General features: G+C 46.7%; 1 protein-coding gene across 3 annotated transcripts in view; it reads right to left on the reverse strand.

Moving 5' to 3' along the window:
• Positions 1–1,581: 1,581 nt before the first annotated feature.
• Positions 1,582–21,417, reverse strand: part of LOC118086820 (solute carrier family 2, facilitated glucose transporter member 5) — a 34,339-nt gene continuing 14,503 nt past the window's right edge. The window contains exons 1-13 of one of the 3 annotated variants that reach the window (XM_060276221.1): positions 19,162–19,275; positions 18,648–18,741; positions 13,901–13,999; positions 13,287–13,447; positions 12,619–12,743; positions 12,297–12,449; positions 10,930–11,055; positions 9,345–9,532; positions 8,769–8,879; positions 7,310–7,411; positions 6,493–6,565; positions 5,396–5,523; positions 1,582–3,770 (exon numbers count right to left, since the gene is read on the reverse strand). In XM_060276221.1, the coding sequence (XP_060132204.1) occupies positions 3,534–3,770; positions 5,396–5,523; positions 6,493–6,565; positions 7,310–7,411; positions 8,769–8,879; positions 9,345–9,532; positions 10,930–11,055; positions 12,297–12,449; positions 12,619–12,743; positions 13,287–13,447; positions 13,901–13,999; positions 18,648–18,701 (1,557 nt within the window). In that variant the 5' untranslated portion in view covers positions 18,702–18,741; positions 19,162–19,275 and the 3' untranslated portion in view covers positions 1,582–3,533. Of the gene's footprint in view, positions 3,771–5,395; positions 5,524–6,492; positions 6,566–7,309; positions 7,412–8,768; positions 8,880–9,344; positions 9,533–10,929; positions 11,056–12,296; positions 12,450–12,618; positions 12,744–13,286; positions 13,448–13,900; positions 14,000–14,978; positions 15,162–18,647; positions 19,276–21,417 lie in introns of those variants that run through there. The other 2 variants (XM_060276223.1, XM_060276222.1) reach the window with 2 other exon arrangements.

The following is a 21,417-nucleotide window of genomic DNA, read 5'->3' on the forward strand; positions in this document are numbered from 1 at the left end:
GCTCCAGGTAAGGCTGGGAAAGAGCCCTCTATGGAACCCCAGAGAGTCATAGCTCAGTGGTAAAGCGTCTGCCTTGCACACAGAAGGTCCCAAGTTCAATCCCCCAGCATCTCCTAGTAAAGCTGAGAATATATCCCCTGCCTGAAACCAGAGAGAGTCAGTGTAGGCAGCACTGAGCTAGATGGACCAACAATTTGCCTTGGTATAAAGCAAAAGCCAACCTAGCAGTTCAAAAGCATGTCAAAATGCAAGTAGTTAAATAGGAACCGCTACAGTGGGAAGGTAAACGGCATTTCCATGTGCTGCTCTGGTTTGCCAGAAGTGGCTTTGTCATGCTGGCCACATGACCTGGAAGCTATACGCCGGCTCCCTCGGCCAATAATGCGAGATGAGCGCGCAACCCCAGAGTCTGTCACGACTGGACCTAATGGTTAGGGGTCCCTTTACCTTTACCTCTAAACCAAAAGAACAAACAATCCTTTGTTCTGGGTTTTTTTTTAAGTCTTTAGTACTGGGCCAGGAAAAGGGACCCACTCAGGCAGGCCTAATTCACCCATAGGTGGTTTACCTGGCTCTGCCACTTCAGGTTGCATGTGGAAAGCTAGCATGTCAAGGGCAAGGCTAGGTTAATACCTTTCTAATCTGAGCATCCTATAGTTTTCTATGTGAAAGGGGTTTTGGTATGTTTCCATATACACACACACCACCCAGGAGAATCAAGCCTGTTTGGAGAAATTGTTAGTTCTGTTGATAGAAAAACCACCTGGGTTTATCACTCCTCTCCCATTTCCTTCCTTGGCCCAGAGGTGGCAGGTTCCCATTGAAACTGGTAGGGTGTAAGACAGGGAGCTCACCAGCAGATGGCCAGAGTAAATGACAGACAGAGCCATTTGACTGTAGTTTTGTCCCCATCCTCCTCCATTCGGTTCTATAAGGGCAATACTGAAACTAAGGGAAAGAAGCTACCTTTCCTGTTGAGTAACAAAGCAGGCAGGTGGGGAGTGGCTTAGGGCAAACAGATGCTTGTGGGGCAGTGCCCCATTTGCCCTTAATGAACCAGCCTCCACTGACTTGGCCAGTATCCCTTGGCTGAGATAACCCACTGCTGGGCGTAGAGCAGCAAAACAGATTTAAACCAGAATGTGTGTTGAAGGTAAAGGTAAAGCTCCCCTGACAGTTAAGTCCAGTCTTGCTTTACTGGCCGAGGGAGCAGACGTTTTTCCGGGTCATGTGGCCAGCATGACTAAGCCGCTTCTGGCAAAACCAGAGCAGCGCACGGAAACACCTTTTACCTTCCTGCCGGAGCAGTACCTATTTATCTGCTTGCACTTTGACATGCTTTCAAACTGCTAGGTTGGCAGGAGCAGGGACCGAGCAACGGGAGCTCACCCCACCGCGGGGATTCGAACCGCCGACCTTCCGATCGGCAAGCCCTAGGCTCAGTGGTTTAGACCACAGCGCCACCCGCGTCCCTTAGAATGTGTGTTAAAGGTAAAGGGACCCCTAACCATTAGGTCCAGTCGTGACCGACTCTGGGGTTGCGCGCTCATCTCGCATTATTGGCCGAGGGAGCCGGCGTATAGCTTCCAGGTCATGTGGCCAGCATGACAGAGCCGCTTCTGGCAAACCAGAGCAGCACATGGAAACGCCGTTTACCTTCCCGCTGTAGCGGTTCCTATTTATCTACTTGCATTTTGACGTGCTTTCGAACTGCTAGGTTGGCAGGAGCTGGGACCGAGCAACGGGAGCTCACCCCGTCACAGGGATTCGAACCGCTGACCTTCTGATCAGCAAGCCCTAGGCTCAGTGGTTTAACCCACAGTGCCACCTGGGTCCCAGAATGTGTGTTATACATCCCTTAATCCTAAAAACCTGCTTTCCCCTCTAAAATAACCCTAGTTCAATACTAAAATAACAATAATTAAAAAACTCAAATGTGCATTATATTCCTCACTTCATCCACAAGCAAGGACACCCCTTCACCACTTTTTAAAGCACACAGTAAACGTAAAGCACACAAATTGTGCTTAAAATTAAATTGCAAATTTTCATGATTGTTTCTAGGTCGTGGGAGAAATGTCCACTTTCACGAAAAGCAGACAGCAAAATCTCAAGCCAGCTAGATGGAAGGCATTTAAGGGATACTGCCTTCTAGACTTATTTGCCTGTTAAGCTAAGGCTGAATCAAAATTAGAGCTCCATTGGTGCTTTAATGAAAATCAAAATGATTAAAATTAGTGTTTTAGTTATAGCCATTATAGCCTGGCAATTGATACCAATCCAGCAGGGGAAGAGTTGAGGTTAAAAAACGGTGTTGTAACAGACTCCTTTCACTTCCTTAACGAGCAGGGATACGTGCCAAAACATCATGACCCCCCTGCAAACACACATACACTCTCCAGCAAGGAATTCAGAATTATTCTGGGTCCACTGAGTCATTTGAGACCTCGTTAGGAACCCCATTAAGTTGGGCGTGGGGGCTTTTTAAGGCTAGAAATGCCAGTGCAGGCATTGGACAGATATAGAGTTTCACTTCTTTCCATTGGCAGGGCTTCCTGCAATGAAATAAGGACTCTGTCACATGCCCACCCCCATGCAGAGTTAAAATAAGGGCTGCAGCAGATATGATGAAAGGCCTCTGGGTTTGTGTTGCTCTAGGGCTGATTGGGGGGTGGGGTGGGTTTGGCAAAGCCCCTTTTAGCTGGATCAGGTCTTTACCTGCCTACACCTAATGCCCTCAGGATTGTATCCAACCAAATTATGCTCAGTGCAGACCCACTGGAATGCATGAATCTAAGGCAGTCATGTTCATTCTCATTGATGGGTCTACTAGGAACCCTCCAATAAGACAGCTTGTGGGTACGGCTTGGCTGAAATGGTCTTGTGGCACGTCCTCTGCCTTTTGCAAAGAGGAATTGCGTGCTTGCCAGGTGTCTAAAATCAGATTATCTTGACTTACCTCGGAGTACACCCCCAGGTCTGTGCTTCAGTTTGTGGGATGTGAAGGCAGAAGAAATGCAGAGAGGAAATACTACATTTGTAAGAGGATCTTGGGTCCAGCCATACAGTGAATCTCAGGGTCAGGTGGATTCACAGCAGCCCAATGCCTAACAACCAAACACACATCTGCCTGCAGATCGCTTTGCCAACACCCTCCAAACTCAGTTACCGTCTTTGGAAACGCTTCCGAACTGGCAAGAAGTTTCCCATCTTGGTTCTTCAGAAATGTGTCTTGAACAGGTGAACGCCTTTTAAAAAAATTATAGGCAAGGCATCCGGAAATGGCAAAGTCTTTGATGCTAGAGAAAGGGCAGTATCTTTTTTTTGGGGGGGGGGCTGCTGCTGGGAGTTTTTGTCCATGTGAGAAGGATGTAGCAAGGAGGGTATTGGAGGGCACAACTACATGGGGTTATTTACACCTCGCCCACGACAATGCGGGGAGGGGGAGGAAATTCGAAGGGTGGCATGTGCCACCAAGATGGCTGGAGGAGAGTTGGGCTTCAGCCACTCCTGGGTGAGGGACCAGAGATGTCTTAGAGGGCGCTGTTCCTCTGTGCCTCGGCTTTCTTGCTGTAAGGCTGTGAGATGTCAGCAAAATCCTTCATTTCCTCTTTGTCCGTCTCATCTTCGGTGCCGTTCCTCTTCGCCATGATCTGGTTGATTTCCATGAAGGTTTTGTTCTTGGTTTCGGGGACTACCAGGAAGATGTAAATGAAGGTGGCCAAGCAGATGCCGCAGAAAATGAGGAATGAATAGGCTCCGAGCCCTTGCTATATAGAGGAATAATAAGAATAGGAGAAGGAGAGAGAGAGAGAGAGAGAGAGATGAGAATGAGTTGTTACTGGACACTGATTTTGTTTTTCATCCTCTTTACTCCAGAAGAACCATCACCAGGTTCAAAATGCATTGGGATGTTGGCTCGATTTAACACCACACTGAGTTGTAAGCAGTGCTTGCCTTGATCAGAGTAGATAGACCTATTCAGATTAATGGACACAACAAACTTGGGTCTATTCATTTCAATGGGTCTACATTGAGTTGACAACCCTCTGTGAAGAGAAGCAAATCTGTCGTGTAACCCCTCCCAGCAGAGGCATGTGGCCCCTGGAAGGTTGCACAGAAAGGAGCATGGCCCCCAAGCTGCAAAATATTCCCTTCCCCTCTTGTAACCCAAAGCAGAAAAACTTTACCATTTGATTCTGCTAAAGTTGCCCACTAGGGCGGGCCTTAGCGAATGTCTACCATAGTGAGAGTGAGAGCTGGACCATAAAGAAGGCTGATCGCCGAAGAATTGATGCTTTTGAATTATGGTGCTGGAGGAGACTCTTGAGAGTCCCATGGACTGCAAGAAGATCAAACCTATCCATTCTTAAGGAAATCAGCCCTGAGTGCTCACTGATAGGACAGATCGTGAAGCTGAGGCTCCAATACTTTGGCCACCTCATGAGAAGAGAAGAATCCTTGGAAAAGACCCTGATGTTGGGAAAGATTGAGGGCACTAGGAGAAGGGGACGACAGAGGACGAGATGGTTGGACAGTGTTCTCGAAGCTACAAACATGAGTTTGACCAAACTGCGGGAGGCAGTGGAAGACAGGAGTGCCTGGCGTGCTATGGTCCATGGGGTCACGAAGAGTCGGACACGACTAAACGACTAAACAACAACCATAGTCAAAGGTAGCATTCGCCATGAGCTATCTGACAGGAAGCATTTAGGGACTTGGAGTAGGGAATATAGGTAGCATGGCTAGGGTGCCTAGAGCGGCAACCCCAAGGCAATTTGCATAGAAAAGAGTTGGCCTGAAATGCAGCGCCACCACACTAGATGGCCAAAGAGTGGTATTACAGCTTCCAAGCCATCAGGGATCCGGTGACAAGAAGGAGCCAGGAGGGTCCCAGTCTAATCCTAACAAAAGTGGAGGCCTCTAGGCTGTCTAAATCAGAAGGCTGTCCCAAAGAGAAACATATTCGCTGCCCCTGTATAAAACTGAATCGCCTTAAGCAGAAATGGTAAAGGTAAAGGGACCCCTGACCATTAGGTCCAGTTGTGACAGACTCTGGGTTGTGGCGCTCATCTTGTGTTATTGGCCGAGGGAGCTGGCGTACAGCTTCCAGGTCATGTGGCCAGCATGACAAAGCCGCTTCTGGTGAACCAGAGCAGCACACGGAAACACAGTTTACCTTCCTGCTTGGAGCGGTACCTATTTATCTACTTGCACTTTGACGTGCTTTTGAACTGCTAGGTTGGCAGGAGCTGGGACGGAGCAACGGGAGCTCACCGCATCACAGGGATTCGAACCGCTGACCTTCTGACTGGCAAGCCCTAGGCTCTGCGGTTTAACCCAGAGTGCCACCCGCGTCCCTAGCAGAAATGTTACGAATCCGCAATTTCCTTACATCCATGTATTGGAAGACCAGACCCACTGTGAAGTTTGATAGCCAGTGAACAGAGCCTCCAACCATGAATGCCGCTGGGCGAGACGACTGGAGGAACATCTCAATTATCATCACACTCGGAATCGGGCCTGGGAGAAGGGAGAAAGAGATAATTATTTATTATCGTGTGTAAGGACATAAGAAAGGCCTGCTGGATCAAGCCAGTGGCCCAGGTGGTTCAGCATCCTGTTCTCACAGTGGCCAACCAGATACCTGTGGGAAACCCGCAAGCAGGGTTCAAACACAAGAGCCCTCTCACCTCCCATGGTCTCCAGCAGCTGGTATTCAGAAACTTGACTGCCTCCAACTGTGGAGGCAGAGCAATAGTCATCATGGCTAGTAGCCATCGATAGCTCTCTCTCCTCCATGAGTTTGTCTCAAAGCCATCCAAGTTGGTGGCCATCACTGCCCCCTTTGGAAGGGAGCTCCATAGTTTAACAATGTGAAGAAGGACTTCCTTTTATTTGCCTTGCATCGTCCAAAATTCAATTCCCTTAATTGTTTTGGTGGCCCTTTTCTGAACCTTTTCCAACTCCACAATATCCTTTTTGAGGTGAGGTTGCACCATAGATTTGTACAACGGAATTACGATATTGCTTTACATTCGTGAATTGCTTCCAATGAAGCACTTCAAAGCAATTTCACAATAAACAGGAACACAGGAATCAGACCATTGGTCCACCTAGCTCAGAACTGTCTACACTGACTAGCAGCGGCTCTCCAGGGCTTCAGGCAGAGGTCTCTCCCAGCCCTGCCTGGAGAGATTCTCTACCACTAAGCTAAAAGCCCTTCCCTTAAGATTCAGGGACATAGGAAGCTGCCTTATACAGAGTCAGACCGTTGGCACATCTGGCTCAGTGTTATCTACACTGTCTGGCAGGAGCTCCAGGGGTTTCCAGACAGGAGTTTCCCCCAGCCTGAGGTGCAAAGGATTGAATGAGCAAGGGAAATTATTATTAAAGATAACGATTCGCACCAGCAATAATACTATAGATATGTAAGGAAGCCATTCATTTCTCCGAGCAAAGAGGAGACCAAGCAGGCAACAGCATACTTACTGGCTCCGATAGCGTGTCCGATGACATAGGCAATAACGCAGGCTATACTCAAGTAGGGCATCCCGTTGATGTGCTGTTGAGGAATTGGGTTGCTGTTTAGAGCCATTTCTCAGTTTCCCTGTTGAGGCGTCAACAGTGAAGCAAGAAGGGCAATTGAACACCAGTGAAGGTTGGAGCCTGTTGGGCGGAAGACAGGGACCCCGACAGTAGGGGGAGCCAGAGCTCAACGACTGGCTGACCCAGAAGCAATAACAGGCAGAGCTACCGTAGGTAACTATAGTACTTGTCCCCACATCCTCTTCTTTCCTACTGACTTCTACAAGGGCAAGACTGGGACCAGGGAGCAGGAAGGCAACAGGCAGGGCCAACCTTTTTGGCTGACGAGTGGAATACAAATGCTCTAGATAATAATGCACAGGCCCTCAATATCTTAAGGCTTGCCTCTCTGCATACAAACTGACCCGGATCCTGTGTTTGTCACCTGAGGCCCTTCTCTATGTCCCCCATCCCATAGAGGTTCGGAGGCTGGCAACAAGAGAACAGGCCTTTTCTGTGGTTGCTCCCAACTTTGGAATGCTCTCCTCAGAGAGGCTCGCCTGGTGCCATCATTGCATGTCTTTAGGCACCAGGCAAAAACATTCCTCTTTACCCATGCCTATGGCTATTAAATAATCTATGGCCTGTGAACGGATGGAGGAGAGGACTGTTATTATGCTTTACGGTGGTTGGTACTTGCATGTTTTAGATGCAGAAAGCCTTGGTGAGGACAGCTGCCTCTCGCCCCCCCCGCCCAGGCAAAGATGCTCACTAAACGCACCTTGAGATTCAGAGCCACCGTTAGCACAGCCAAGGCAGCACAGCAGATCCCAAAACCGGCCAGAAGCAGAATTCTCCGCCCCAGAGACTCGACGATAAAGACCTAGAAAACAGGGAGGAAGAGAGCAGCCTGTAAATTTGTGTGCAAGGGATTCATTCGCGGGCCTTTCGGTGGTGGCACCACAGCTATGGAATTCTTACACCAGGAGATTCAAGACAAGCTCCCTACGTTCTCATTTTTTGAGTCCAACGGGGCTTTTGGTGTTGGATCTCTGCAGTTTTCACACACTGCTATTTTACAAACTATTTTATGCAGCTATAGGGAGTATTGATCCTCTTAACTGCTGCCAGCAGTGAACACTATTGGTTCATATGTAAATGTTTTACTGCTTTAAATGGGTTTATTTTTATTTATTTATTCCTAAAAGTGAGTTTGAAATGAAATGATTTATTTTATCCAATTTTGTATACCGCTTGACTGTAAAAATCCTCAAAGCAGAACAAAACAATAAAATGCCTCGCTTAGCAAACGCCCCGTAAGACAAAATTTTCGCTTAAAGAAAGGATTTTTCTAGCGGAGGTTGCCTCGCTAGACGAATTCGTTTTACGAAAAATTCGTCTAGCGAATCACGGTTTCCCCTAGGAATGCATTGAAATTCAATTAATGCGTTCCTATGGGCAAAAATAAAATCAAAAAAATTCAATGCATTCCTATGGGATTCGCTAGACAAATTTTTCGTTATAAGAATAGACCCGTGGAACGAATTAAATTCGTCTAGCGAGGCACCACTGTATTGGTGAGAACGATGAAAACAACTGTTTAAAACGTTCAAAACATAAAAACCAGCGAAATTTTAAAAAACACAGCAGCATTCTAGGTATCTGGGTAAGCCTGGAGAAACAAAAAAATATTTTTAACAGGAGCGGAAAACAGTACAGTTGAAGGCACATGCATAAATATCAATAGCCAGGGAGTTCCAGTGTGAGGTGCTAATAAACAAGCTTTCACTACTTGTTTTTCAACCCGTTCTTTAAGTGATCATTTTAGTAGTATGAATATAACAAGAGCGGCTTAATCGCCACTACAGGAATATTTACTATTTTGCTTAGATAAAAGGAGAGTATTAAAATGTTAAAAGCATGCATAAATTAATAAGGTTAAATTAAAAGCTTATCAGAGGAGCTGTTTATTGGCTGCCATCTTGAAACCCCTTTCTTCAGAATGATAATATTTCTTGCTTCGAGGTTGTTACCATCAATATAAACTTTGTTAAATAAATAGTAATGATAATGATAATGATGATAATAATAATAATAATAATAATAATAATAATAATAATAGTAAGCTTCCCCACCCGACACAGGTCGAGCATCTAACCCAGCTCTGGTGCTTAATAATAATAATAATAATAATAATAATAATAATAATAATAATAATAAATTAACATGGTAAGCCGTACCGCTAACAACGTCATCACGACGTTGACAGCTCCTGTCCCCACGGTCACGAACTGCACGTCGTTTTCCTCCACACCTGAGCTCCTATAGATACTGTCAGCGTAGTAGTAGACCTGGGGTTGGATGAAAGACAAACAAGCAATCGAAATTCAGTCATGCCCACAAGCAGGAAAGCACTGAACATAAGAAGAGTGCTGAGATGGATCGGCCCAACAGAATCACAGAATGGTAAGACTCAGGAGGGAACCCCAAGGGTCATCCAGTCCAACCCCCTGCAATGCAGGAATAGTCCAGCGTCCTGTTGTCACCGTAGCTGAACACATGGCTGTGGGAAACCCACAAGCAGGACTTGAGCAGAAGAAGAGCTCTCTCCTCTCCTCCAGTTTTCAGCAACTGCTATTCAGAGGCATCACTGCTGGCCTTAGCCTCTGTAAATTTGTCTGATTCTCTTGCAAGAAATGTTATTAAGCACCCATCGTTAGGCATGATGGGAATCCGGGTGCTAGGCTAGATAGGCCTCTTTGGAGAAAAACAACAACAACCCTCTGAATTGTTACTTGGGATGCTGGTTAACTTACGGCGTTAATCCCGGAGAGCTGCTGCCCCGCCATCATCGCGATGATGGAGATGAGCTGCCAGCGGAGGCCTCGGTAGGTGAAGAGGGTCAGCACGGACATCCGCCCCTCTGCTTTCTCCGCCTGGTCCTCCAGGCGCATCTCCTCCATCTCCTCCTCTACGTCATCCCAGCCCCTCAGCTTCTTCAGGGCTGGATGGGAAGAAGGAAGGAAGGAAGGTCACCAAGGTGGCAGGAGCCTGGCAGAAAAGACGGGAGGTGCTATGCCTGCAGCCCATGCCACTCGCAATGTTTTTCATTCATTAACAACAGCGGTTCCTAAACTTTTATGGGTCCTCGGTTCCATAGCCCCAACCCCAGTGCCATCCTGCCCAGCTACTCTACAAAAAGCATTATTTAGAATAGCGGTCTGCACAATCCACTAACGAAGACAGTAACACAATAACATTTAAAACAGTAATGATTAATAAAACAGTAACGATCAATAAAATACTTGAGAGAGTTGGGCACCCCCGAAGTTGATAGGCATCGACATTCAAATGATGTGCGTGAACTACATCTTGTGATTATGTAGGGCAGGGCTAACCTGCCCCCCTCTCCAATATTTTTTTCCAAGTTGGCACCCCTGGTAATGATTAATTGCACATTTATTCACAATCCAATTAAAATTAGTTCAATTAATTCAACAAAAATAAATGGACTTGATCCAGCGATTCAAAGACTGTTAGTTACACTTCCAGCACCCTCCAGGCAACCCCACTTCTTCCTGGGGAGGGGGGCGTATTGCCCCCTTTGGAAAACCACTGTCAATCCATTCTCTAGACGTTTTGGACTACAACTCCCATCAGCCCCTGCCGACATCAAAAGGAGCTGGAGTTCAGCGTCATTGGGAGGGCCCACAGGTATTCAGATGCTGTGTCACACCTGAGCTCAGGCCACAGGAGATAGCTTTGGTTTGACCATCAAGAAGCTGCCCCCTAAGTTATGAGTTTGAACTTTTTACAGATATCAGAGACAGGATACCGAGCTAGGAGTTGTTTGTATGCCTCTATAACAGTTCACAGGTAGTAAAATACACACTTGTTAGATGGCCTCTTCTCTACCCAGCCTCCCTCCCAGTGCTGGATTTATGGATAAGCTAAACAAGCTGTAGCTTAGGGCCCCACTCTCTTGGGGGGCCCCAAAAAAATTAAAGGAAAAAGCCTGGATGTACATTTCCAAAATATAAGATAAAAAACAAATAAAATAAAACCTACAAACAGCAACAGTGTTTTGTGTTGTGTAGGCTCCTATGATGTAAGTCATGGGCCCCGACTGCTAGCCTGCTCCCTAAAATATCACTGGTTTGCACATTTCTATATATGGGATGCCTACATTTTGCATGGACTGGTTGCATGGCAACATGTGCAAATGGCTTTATATACCTATTAGGTCCATAAACTACCATATAGCATATATTCAACACAAAAAAAACAGCGGCAAATTGTTGTTGACAAAGGGCAGCTGGATATATAAAGAGGCCCATTACCTTCAGTAGCTTAAGGCCTCCCTCCATTTGAGATTGTATCTTATAAGTAGGTATCTTTTACCTGCTTTGGCACCTGCTTCATCTCCCTTCTGAATCAGCAGGTACCTGGGACTTTCAGGGAAAAAGGGAAGCAGGAAAAGCTGCAGCACTGCAGGGATCCCAGTTAGACCCAACAGAATTGGCCAGCCTGCAACATGAGAAAGAAGAGAAATGTTGCTATGCCTGCAATAGGGTAAGACACATGAGAACAGCTTGCTGGATCAGGCAAAAGGTAAAAAGGTTTTTTTTTAAAAAAAGGACCCCTGGACGGTTAAGTCCAGTCAAAGGTGACTATGAGGTTGCAGCACTCATCTCGCTTTCAGGCCGAGGGAGCCGGTGTTTGGCCACAGACAGATTTCCAGGTCACGTGGCCAGCAGGACTAAACTGCTTCTGGCGCAACAAAACACAGTGATGGAAACCAGAGCGCATGGAAACACTGTTTACCTTCCCACTGCAATGGTACCTATTTATCTACTTGCACTGGTGTGCTTTTGAACTGCTACGTTGGCAGCAGCTGGGACAGAGCAACGGGAGCTCACCCCGTCACTGGGATTCGAACTGCCGACCTTCTGATTGGCAAGCCCAAGAGGCTCAGTGGTTTAGACCACAGCGCCACCCGCATCAACCTGTTCTCACAGCGGCCAAACCAGATGCCCATTATGGGAAGCCCGCAAACAGGACCCGAGTGCAGCAACCCTCTCCTCTCCCCTCTTGCAATTCCCAACAACTGGAATTCCAGAAGCATTACTGGCTTGGAAGAACATAGCCATTGTGGCTATTTGCAGTCTATAGAGACTTGACCTCCTGGTATTTGTCTAATCCCCTCTTAAAACCATCCCGATTGGTAGTCACTGCTGCCTCCTGTGGGAGCCAATTCCACAGTTTAACTACGTGCTGTGCAAATCAGTCATCTATTTTAAAGATCTGTTTGTGACTGGTTGGTTCAGCAGTACTATTCAGCAGAGGTTGTAGTGAGATGGGTAGGTGGGGGTGTGTGAAGAGGAGTGCTCCATATTTATTTTTATTTCCATTTATTTATTTATTAGACTTCTATACCACCCTTCATCATAAGATCTCAGGGTAGTTCACAAGATAAAAATAGCAGCTTGTTGGACACTTACCCTGAGTCAGGTCATAGGTCCATTGAGGTCAGTATTGTCTACATTCTACTTTTCCTCCTCCCTCCCCATCTCTTTCCCCTCTTGTGTCATGTCTTTTAGATTGGAATTCTGGGAACTAGGTAGCTTGTCTTGTTCTTTGTTTTTTTTTAATGCAAGCAGTTCTGGGAGCCTCTTTGGCTGAAGAGCAGTTTTGTTTTTTTTAAAGCCTCTCTAAAAAGATAAATAAAATGCTATCGGAGCAGGAAATTTGACGCATTCCTCATTTACCTTCTGTGCTTCCGAGGATCATCCGCATGCCCAGAATCTGAGCAGCGAGGATCCCGATGGTGATGAAGAGCTGCGGGACCACCCCCACGGCCCCCCTTAGGTTTTTGGGAGACAGCTCTCCAAGGTACATGGGGACAACGTTGGAAGACAAGCCTGGTTGAAAAGACAACAAGACAAATGCAGATGAATCTGGGAACGGCAACAAAAGGGTGCAGCATATCCGAACCCACCCTAGAGGAACGGTCTGGATAGAGGTCCCCGAAAGGGAGGCCTTCTTAAGAAGGTAACTTAAGACAGGTGCTCAGGTGTCTGCTGTGCTCACCTGCACAGATGCCAATGATGATCCGACAGACGATGATCACTTCAAAAGTCTTTGCCACCTTGGAGGCTCCCATGAGAATTGCAGGGATGATGGAGAAGACATTGTTGATCAGCAAGGTGCCTTTTCTGGGAAGGGAGGGAGGTGTGGAACAACCAATCTCATATAACCAACATGCTTAAGTTAATGGTTAATGTCATAGTAGAGTAAGCTATCCTGCCAGGCTTAGCCTAGGCCACTTCCCCTCACCTTGGGAGGAAATAGGTAAGCAAGCCTTTGTTCTTCCCTGGTCTACCTGAGAAGCTCAGCTTGGGAAGAGGTTTGAGCTGGTTGCTCCAGCTCAACCGCATGGCTCTCACAAGCCACTCTTGAGTTCCTATACCAATATTTGGAACTTTTACAGCAGAGTCCGACAACAAGAATCTGGTGCAGCCACTATCTCTCCATACCTTTTTCAATCAGTCATAATAAAAAGTCAGAGCAGGCACTCATGCAGAGACACAGGAGCAGGAGAGAGAGACTCCTTTCTGGCTGGTGCTCCCAAGAGCCATGGGAAGTTGTAAACCCTTTAGGGCAACAACATCTAGAAGAGCAGCCTATCCTGTCTGCCCTTGCTTTGCACCCCCTCTGCATCCCACCACATCAAGCAATGTGAGCCACACTTTTCTTACCTGCCACATTTGTTCACCATGGGGCCAACCAATAGTGACCCAAAGAAGCCTCCAAGTGGGAAGAAAGACACTGTGATTGACCAGAGGGCTGTCATCATGTCCTTGCTCATATACTCCCCATTCCTTTCGTAGTAGGTTTCGTTGTAAAAAGCTTTCATGAACTGGGAGAAGAGAGGCACCAGAGGCTCATTAACAATGCTCTGTTCTAAGTAAGCCAGGAACAGGGAACCTGCGGCTTTCCAGATGTTATGGGACTACAGCACCCATCATCCATGAGGACTGGTCATGCTGAACGATGGGTATTGGAGTACAACAACCTCTGGGAGGCCACAGCTTCCCCTTTACCTGATGTAAACAGTGTCAACGTTCATCATTTCTGGTTGATGCTCAAAGTTCTATCAACAAAGAACGTCATTATATTATATTATTATTATTAATAATATTTATATTTTCTAGTCCTAAGGTCACAGGGTGAGTGGGTTGCAACATTGTAAAATACAGCATTAAATCAGCCAGTTTATTGTGCTGGCCCATCTGCATGAGGAGAAAGGGATCTCTGGCCTCCGGTGATGCAAAGCGGGAAAGGTGCGAGTGAGCAAGGGGACTCCACCTACCAGTTCTGGAGAGTTTATCACGGAGACGTTGTAGCCGTACTGGAAAGACGACCCAAAGGCAGCCACCAAGGTCACCAAGCTGAGGATGAGGGTCATTCTCTGCAGGCAAGAAGAGGAGAGAGTGGTTGGAGGGTCAACCAGCTTCCTAAAATCATTCCAGGAAGTGTCCTTCCTTATCCCAAAGGTGCAAAGAGCAAGGAACCACATGTGGCCCACCTCGCCCCTCTTATCTGGCCCTTGGAACTCTTCCCAAGCCACGCCCCCTTTGCTGGCTCTGATTCACACCCCAAGTTCCCACCACCACAGCCCCCTGGCTGGTAATGTGTCCTTGAACTCTGATCATGCCTCTTGCTTGGATGGAGGAGAGGGTTTGCAGGAACCAGCCTTGTACATAAAAGGTTTTTAAAAATTCATTCATTGTCCCTCCCACTTTTGTCACTGGCCACACCCACCACTGGCATTTGGCCCTTCGGAAGATTGCCCAGAAGGGAATGCGGCCCTTGGTCCAGGAAAGTTTCTGTCCTAAGTTGGAAAGGCAAACCTTCTGTATTAATTAATCATTTATCCTGCAAGAACCTATTTAATCCTGTTATGGCAGCTGAACTTCTCATGTACGGGTCCAAAAGGATGCATCTGTGAAGGGGACACAAAGGGTCAACTAGTCCACTCCCCTGCAATGCAGGGAAATATCTACACATCCATACTCAGCCACGACACTCACTCAGTGTCCTTGGGCCAGGCATTATCTCTTAGCCTGGCTTACCTTAAAAGGTTGTTGTGAAGATGAAATGTTGGGGGGGGGAGGAGAGAGGCAAGGTCAAGACTGGCCCCCTTATCCTTTGAGCTGTTGTAATAATAAATGTTCATAAATGTACCAAGCAAACAGTACAGGAAGACAGGCCTGAAAACCATTTTGATTCTCCCAAAACGACAAAATGCTTCTCTGCAGGGAGAGTTGGGGGGTGAAGGAGGCTACCCAGGAAATGGCAAACTAAGAACTTTGTTAAATTAATAAGTTACATAGTAAGACAGGACTTCATGTTAATATCTCCTCCCACCAAACCATTCACCAACATACTTGAATTTACATATTGACATTCCAAGACATCGCTGTAATCAGGGTACCATCTCCAGAAGATTCACAAGTATTCTGTCTATTGAGTTCACAAGTACTCTGTTTACTGGAAATGTTAATCTTCCTTTCCCGCCTTTTTGCTCCAAATGGGAAATGTTCTTTTGTTCGGGGTTCCTCTTGCCATTTCTGCTTTTGGGGAGGGGAACCTTTGTTATAACAGACCTCTGTCTTTTTTTTAAAAAAATAAAGATCACTCTTTGCTTTACAAGCCCTGGGCTTTGGTCTTTGTCATTTTATTATCCCGACCAAAAAGGAGCCTAGGTCTATCTGCTCCTTAGAGGATTTCAGTCCTCCTTATGAGGCTGATCTCCCTTTAAGGGAACTTATTAATTTTTAGATCAGAGCCATTATTATGATTATTCATTTCATTCATTCATTCATTCATTCATTCATTCATTGCTTCCTATTTTTTAAAAAGCCCCAAAGCGACATGCAGATCCAAACTCACCAACATTTAAAAAGCAAAGACAAGGAGAAAATAGAGAAAGGGAAGCGATCTGGGTTTTTCCATCACTTCGGAAGGACGGATGACCTTTCCACGCATGACCTTTCCACGCACGTTCCGAAAGATCCTTCCACATCACAAGGTACCAGCCTATAAACAATGTGGTGTTTCTGGCCAAGGTTGCAGCTGGGGGATTTTTTAAACACTGCCAGGGTATAAAGAGTTTCGTTCCCCATCTTCCAGGAAGGCGGGCCATATTTTCCATTCAGGACCCAGGCCTTCCCAATGACCACAATTGACCTTTCTGCTCTCTCTGTTCCTCCCACCCCCTTGCCGCCCCGTTTGACATATTCTGGCCCCCACCCAAGCACCCTGAAGGCAGATTTATTGCTGGCGCATTGCTTCCCTAACTGCAACAGTTAAATGGTTGCAGCAGTTGGGATTTTTTCAGTTTAGGGAAAGTTCTTTCTCCCTCTCACCTCTCTCATAACACTAGAACTCGTGGGGCTCCAATGAAGCTGAATGTTGGAAGATTCAAGACACATAAAAGAAAAGTGCTTCTTTGTGCAGCACAAAGTTAATCTATGGAACTCCCTCCCACAGGAGGCAATGATAGCTGTATCAACTTGGGGCAGCCCTCAAGTGCTCAGGTCCTGCTTGAGGGTTCCCCAAAGGCAACTGGTGAGAGCAGGATGTTGGACTATATGGGCTATTGGCCTGATCTTGCAGGGCTCCTCTTATTTAAGTGAGACCCAACACCAATTCCTAGGTAACTGGTTCCATTGTTGAATGGCTCTCACCAAAAAGATGTTTCCGTCAGTTTTCAAATGCAATCAGCCTTCCTCCACTTAAGTCCTTCTGATCCATTTGCTCTCAGGAGAGAACATATATAGGCACACCATGTATTTAAAGTACATGATTCCCCCCCCCAAAAAACCAATCCTGGGATCTTGTAGTTTGTTAAGAGTGCTGGGAACTATAGTTCCATGAGGGGTGAACTGCAGTTCCCAGCATTCTTAAGGGGAAACCATGTGCTTAAAAAATTCAGTGTACAGTATGCACAGCCTTAGGCCACATTCACACTGTACATTTAAAGCAGTATCAGATGTCAGGGTTGAGGCACCATAACATCATACCACTTTAGACGGGGAATAGGGAGTCTCTTAACAACTCTCAGCACCTTGAACAAACTGCAGCCCCCAGGTTTCTATGCGGGAAGTCACAACTGTTTAAAATGGTATCGTAACATTATAAATGAATGGTGCGAACGTGGTTTTACTCTCCTGATTTATGGAGTCTTTCAGTCATTCTGGTTCAGCTGATGTTAGTCCTTTGAACTTCTAGCTCTCAGCGACTTCCAGTGACTGGTCCATGGAGCAATTATCTTCAATTGCAACTCACATCCTTCCCGACCATTGGCTATGCTGGTTGGGGCTGTTCCCATGATACTCTGTGAGGAAGCCATGCTCTTTAAATGTACAGTGTGAAGGTCATCTTTGTCATTGGTCATCTTCTAAGCAAGAGAACTCCAGGTATTTTGAAAAGGTATGGGGCTGATGCCAACTTTAGTGCAGAATACTTATTTCTTAAGTGATGTGCACAGCTAGCATGGCATTTCTGCTTCTCTCATGGGGAAATTACATATACCATGGCATGCAAGAGTGCAACATTTATTCTTGGTAGAATGGGGCACTTTCCTCATGCTGTGACTCTGAGCATGTGCAGAATGCATTACTGAATTGGCACATCCAACCTCTACAGGCTTGGGGTGGGTCGAGCATCCAGGCCGGAAAGTGTAACTGCCTAAAATCAGGCTCTGGAAAGTCTCCCTTTAAGAACTAAATACTAGGAACTCAGTACATGCTCAGAGGCACTTGCTTCACTACTACTTCACATGTTTTAGGCTGAGCATTCTGGCATTGACAAACTGCTCCTGGTGGCGCTGTGGGTTAAACCACAGAGTCTAGGGCTTGCTGATCAGAAGGTCAGCGGTTCGAATCCCTGTGACGGGGTGAGCTCCCGTTGCTTGGTCCCAGCTCCTGCCAACCTAGCAGTTCGAAAGCACGTCAAAATGCAAGTAGATAAATAGGAACCGCTACAGCGGGAAGGTAAACGGCGTTTCCATGTGCTGCTCTGGTTTGCCAGAAGTGGCTTTGTCATGCTGGCCACATGACCTGGAAGCTATACGCCGGCTCCCTCGGCCAATAACGCGAGATGAGTGTGCAACCCCAGAGTCGGTCACGACTGGACCTAATGGTCAGGGGTCCCTTTACCTTTTTTAGGGTTGGCTGTCTCTGCCCTCTCCGCAGACCTACAATGCATTCTCCGAAGGCTGTGACCCAAACCATGCATCACCAGTCAGCATTGAAGAGATTCAAAGCACACCTGCTTGCTGCCTCATGGATGCATGCATGAAGTAATAAAAACCCTGCCAGCCCAGGGCTGGATTGTTTGCAACTCACGCCATCCCATCCCTGCAGGTCTGCACCCTTGGCAATTAGGAGTGCAGGTTATCCCCTCGTTTCCCTGCAGTGCTGCAGGGCATGCACAGGTTCTTTGCTTGGAGCAAAAAAGGATGTTGCAGACCGAGAAAAACTGCACAGTGCTTAAAATGCTACAGAAAACGGAATCTCAGACATAGGATGCTGATTGCCAGCATGCCAAAATGTTGCCCTATCAATATTGTGCGAAGATGTCTGTAGGTTTGGAACCCAAGTGCTTCAAATTCTCAACATGCTAACTCTAATGCCTCTTTTTCTTAAAAAAAAAGCCAATAAAAAAATACCAACCACCTACTCTTCTGACAAGGTGTCTTTTTGGACCTTTATGTCATGGGGCCAAGTCCAAGGTTTTGTGACCAGGGGGACCTTCCCCAAATCCTCAGCCTTTTCTGTCTTGCAGTGGCCCTGCCACTCCACCCCCACCAACACACCCTGAAAAAAAATCCCTAAAAACAGGCCTGTCTCCAAAATCCAGTAGCAAATAGACTATGGTCTGAGTCCACACCCTCCAACATTCCGTATGAAAATTGGGATATTCTGTTGTAAAACAAGAGGTTCTGTGTTGCAACTGGCAAAATTCTACTGTATTTTGTTCGTTTACCCCTCGACCCACATGCCCACAGAAAAAGACAAGGAGACAGCTTCGTCTGCCAGCCAGACACTCACCCCCTTCCTGCCTTCGGATGGCACGGCGCCCGTATATTGATTTTCAGTCTTCATTTTAAACGCTCCTGCTGTCAGTTCTCTGCTCCGAGTTGCTCTGTTCGCAGCGAATGCCCCAAATAGAAAGAAGGCCGATAGATATATAGAGAGAGCGAGATCTTCAGTATATGCACATACATGCACCTTGAGTGGGGCAGGGAACAACCCAGCAATATTCTTTATAGCTCAACAGTGCGTGAAGTTTGCCCTCTGAACTTCCTCGAGATGGGCATGGCTGTCTCGTGCTGTCCTTGTTGGTCGGCTTCTCTTTGCTCCTTTCAAGGCTCTGGGTTGTTTGCAAACAGTCTTAAGGAGGGCGTGCACTACGAGCCAGGATCAGTGGCAGAGCACATGCTCCCGCAGGCAGGCGTTCCCACGTCCCATTATACAAAGCAGCTCCGAGTTGGCAGGAGTTGTGGAAGGGGCATGGAAGAGGCACATGGGCACCCTGCCTGATCTGCTCAGAGAAAGCCGCTACCTGTCAGAGTTGAGGGTGCTGGTTGTGAGTCTGCAGAATCTTGCCTCTTCCGATCTGCGCTCTCCTCTTGAAAAGCGTCGCTTTGCTGCTGCTGGAAAGCAGAGGAGGCTGCCAAGACCGTCTCTCCTTGCAAAGGGGCGGATTGAGCAATAACGAACGAAAGTCATTCCAGCAGCACTTTGGAGCTCAGTCACACCACTAGTGTGGTCAGAGAGAAACATTTTGCTGGAGACAAATGCTTGGTTTGTACACACCGACCAACCCTATTTTTGGCTTATCTGTCTCTGGTGAATCACTGTCTGCAATTTGTCTTTTTTGGGGAGATGTTGTGGAGGTCTCTTAAAAGAAAACTTTTTCAAACATGTATACATAAACGCACCAGGTTTCAGAGTTCTTTCCCCAGGGCTCAGAAGTTATAATGGGAAAACCCCATCTGGAAAAGTTAAAAATCCCCCTTTAAGGCTTTCAAAGTGGATTAGAGAAATTCAAGGATGGAAGATCTATCAGGCTGCATACGCACCATGCATTGAAAGCACATGGCTTCCCCTCAAAGAATCCAGAGAACTGTAGTCTGTCAAGGGTGCTGGGAATTGTAGCTCTGTGGTGAGTAAACTACAGTTCCCAGGATTCTTTGAGGAAAGCCTGTGCTTTAATTGTGCTTTCAACATATGGTGTGTATGCAGCCTTGGTAGCTATAGTCTACAGCTAAGTAGAACCTCCAGGCTCAGCAGCAGTATGCTGCAGAACACTAGGCTGGCTGTTTGAAGAGCATTTGAATCCTCACTTTGAAAGAGCCCTGTTTGAAAGCCTGTCTGGTTAGAACAGGCACCCCCAAACTTTGGCCCTCCAGATGTTTTGAACTACAATTCCCATCTTCCCCAACCACTGGTCCTGTTAGCTAGGGATCATGGGAGTTGAAGGTCAAAACATCTGGAGGGCCGCAGTTTGGGGGTGCCTGGGTTAGAAGATACATAATTCTAAGAAGGGTTATTTCTTCTTACACTGGTGAAAGTCCATAACTTGGTGCCAGAGCATCTGCTTTGCATGCAAAAGGTCCCAGGTTCAATTCCTGGCATCTCCAGGCAGGACTGGGAGAGAACGCTTCCTGAAACCCTGGAGTGCTGCTGCCAATCAGTGTAGACAATACTGAGCCAATGATCTAAGTCAGTATAAGGCAGCTTTCTAGGTTTTCGAGAGGTGTGTGTGGTAAGTTTTGCTCAGTAGTTGGCACCTGGACTGAGCAGACACAGAGATCATTTGGTGACACTCTCTGCCCTGCTATGGTGAGATGCATTATATTTCTATTTAAATTGCAGCAATTCTTTCCAAATGTGCAACTACACATATAGACAAGCATGTGCAAATTTTATGGACACCTTTGTCTTCTTTTGCAGCGTTCTCCCCTCGCCCCCCCCCACCGCCACTTGAACACCAGCTGCAGTTGTAGGAGAGCAACATGGGAGACTCTCTTGCACATTCTTCTTCTGGCTGACATCTGACTCTCCACTGCTGGAAACAGGAGGCTGGGACAGATGGGCCCAACAGGATCCCTTCTTACACATTCATTGAGGAATGCCTGATACTGCTTTAAAAGGAACTCCAGTGTTCTCTGGAACACACTTCTAAATCTTGGGCTCAAAGAAGCCTCCTTTAACCCGACACCCTCGTTTTTTGGATTTCCACGTATCACCTGCTGGGTTGGGGTCCATGGCAGTTGTAGTCCAAAACATCTCCGAAGGCTGCCAGGTCAGGGAAGGCTGGCTTAGAGCCAGGATGCGGAGCTTGTGGTCCTCCCAACTACAGCTCCCATCAGACCCAGCCAGCATGGCAAAGGATATGGGAATGATGGGAGTCATAGTCCAGTCGCATCTGGAAGGCAATGTCCATCCATTCCAATGTGCCTACTCTGCGTAGATCTAACATTGGCTATAACCCCCCAAAGCGTACCGTTATAAGAATTTTATGGTCTTATATATATATATAATAGATGTTCATAAATGTACCAGGCAAACACATACAAATACTGTATGTAAACTACATGTCTGAAACCCACAGAAAAGTCCTGAAACCATTTTCTCTCTCCCAAAATGACCTCAGATATTTCTCTGCAAGGTCAAAGGAAATGGGAAATCTCTCCATTGTCTTTGTGCTCACAAATCCTGCCTTAAGGGCACATTTAAGGTGTGAATAGGGTGAGCCTGTGACCTGTATTCAGGAATTTAGTTATAATAACAAAAGAGTGGCCAAAACCCAGAT

This window comes from Zootoca vivipara, chromosome 6 (genome assembly GCF_963506605.1).
Source record: "Zootoca vivipara chromosome 6, rZooViv1.1, whole genome shotgun sequence".
In the NCBI taxonomy this organism is placed as follows: Eukaryota; Metazoa; Chordata; class Lepidosauria; order Squamata; family Lacertidae; genus Zootoca; species Zootoca vivipara.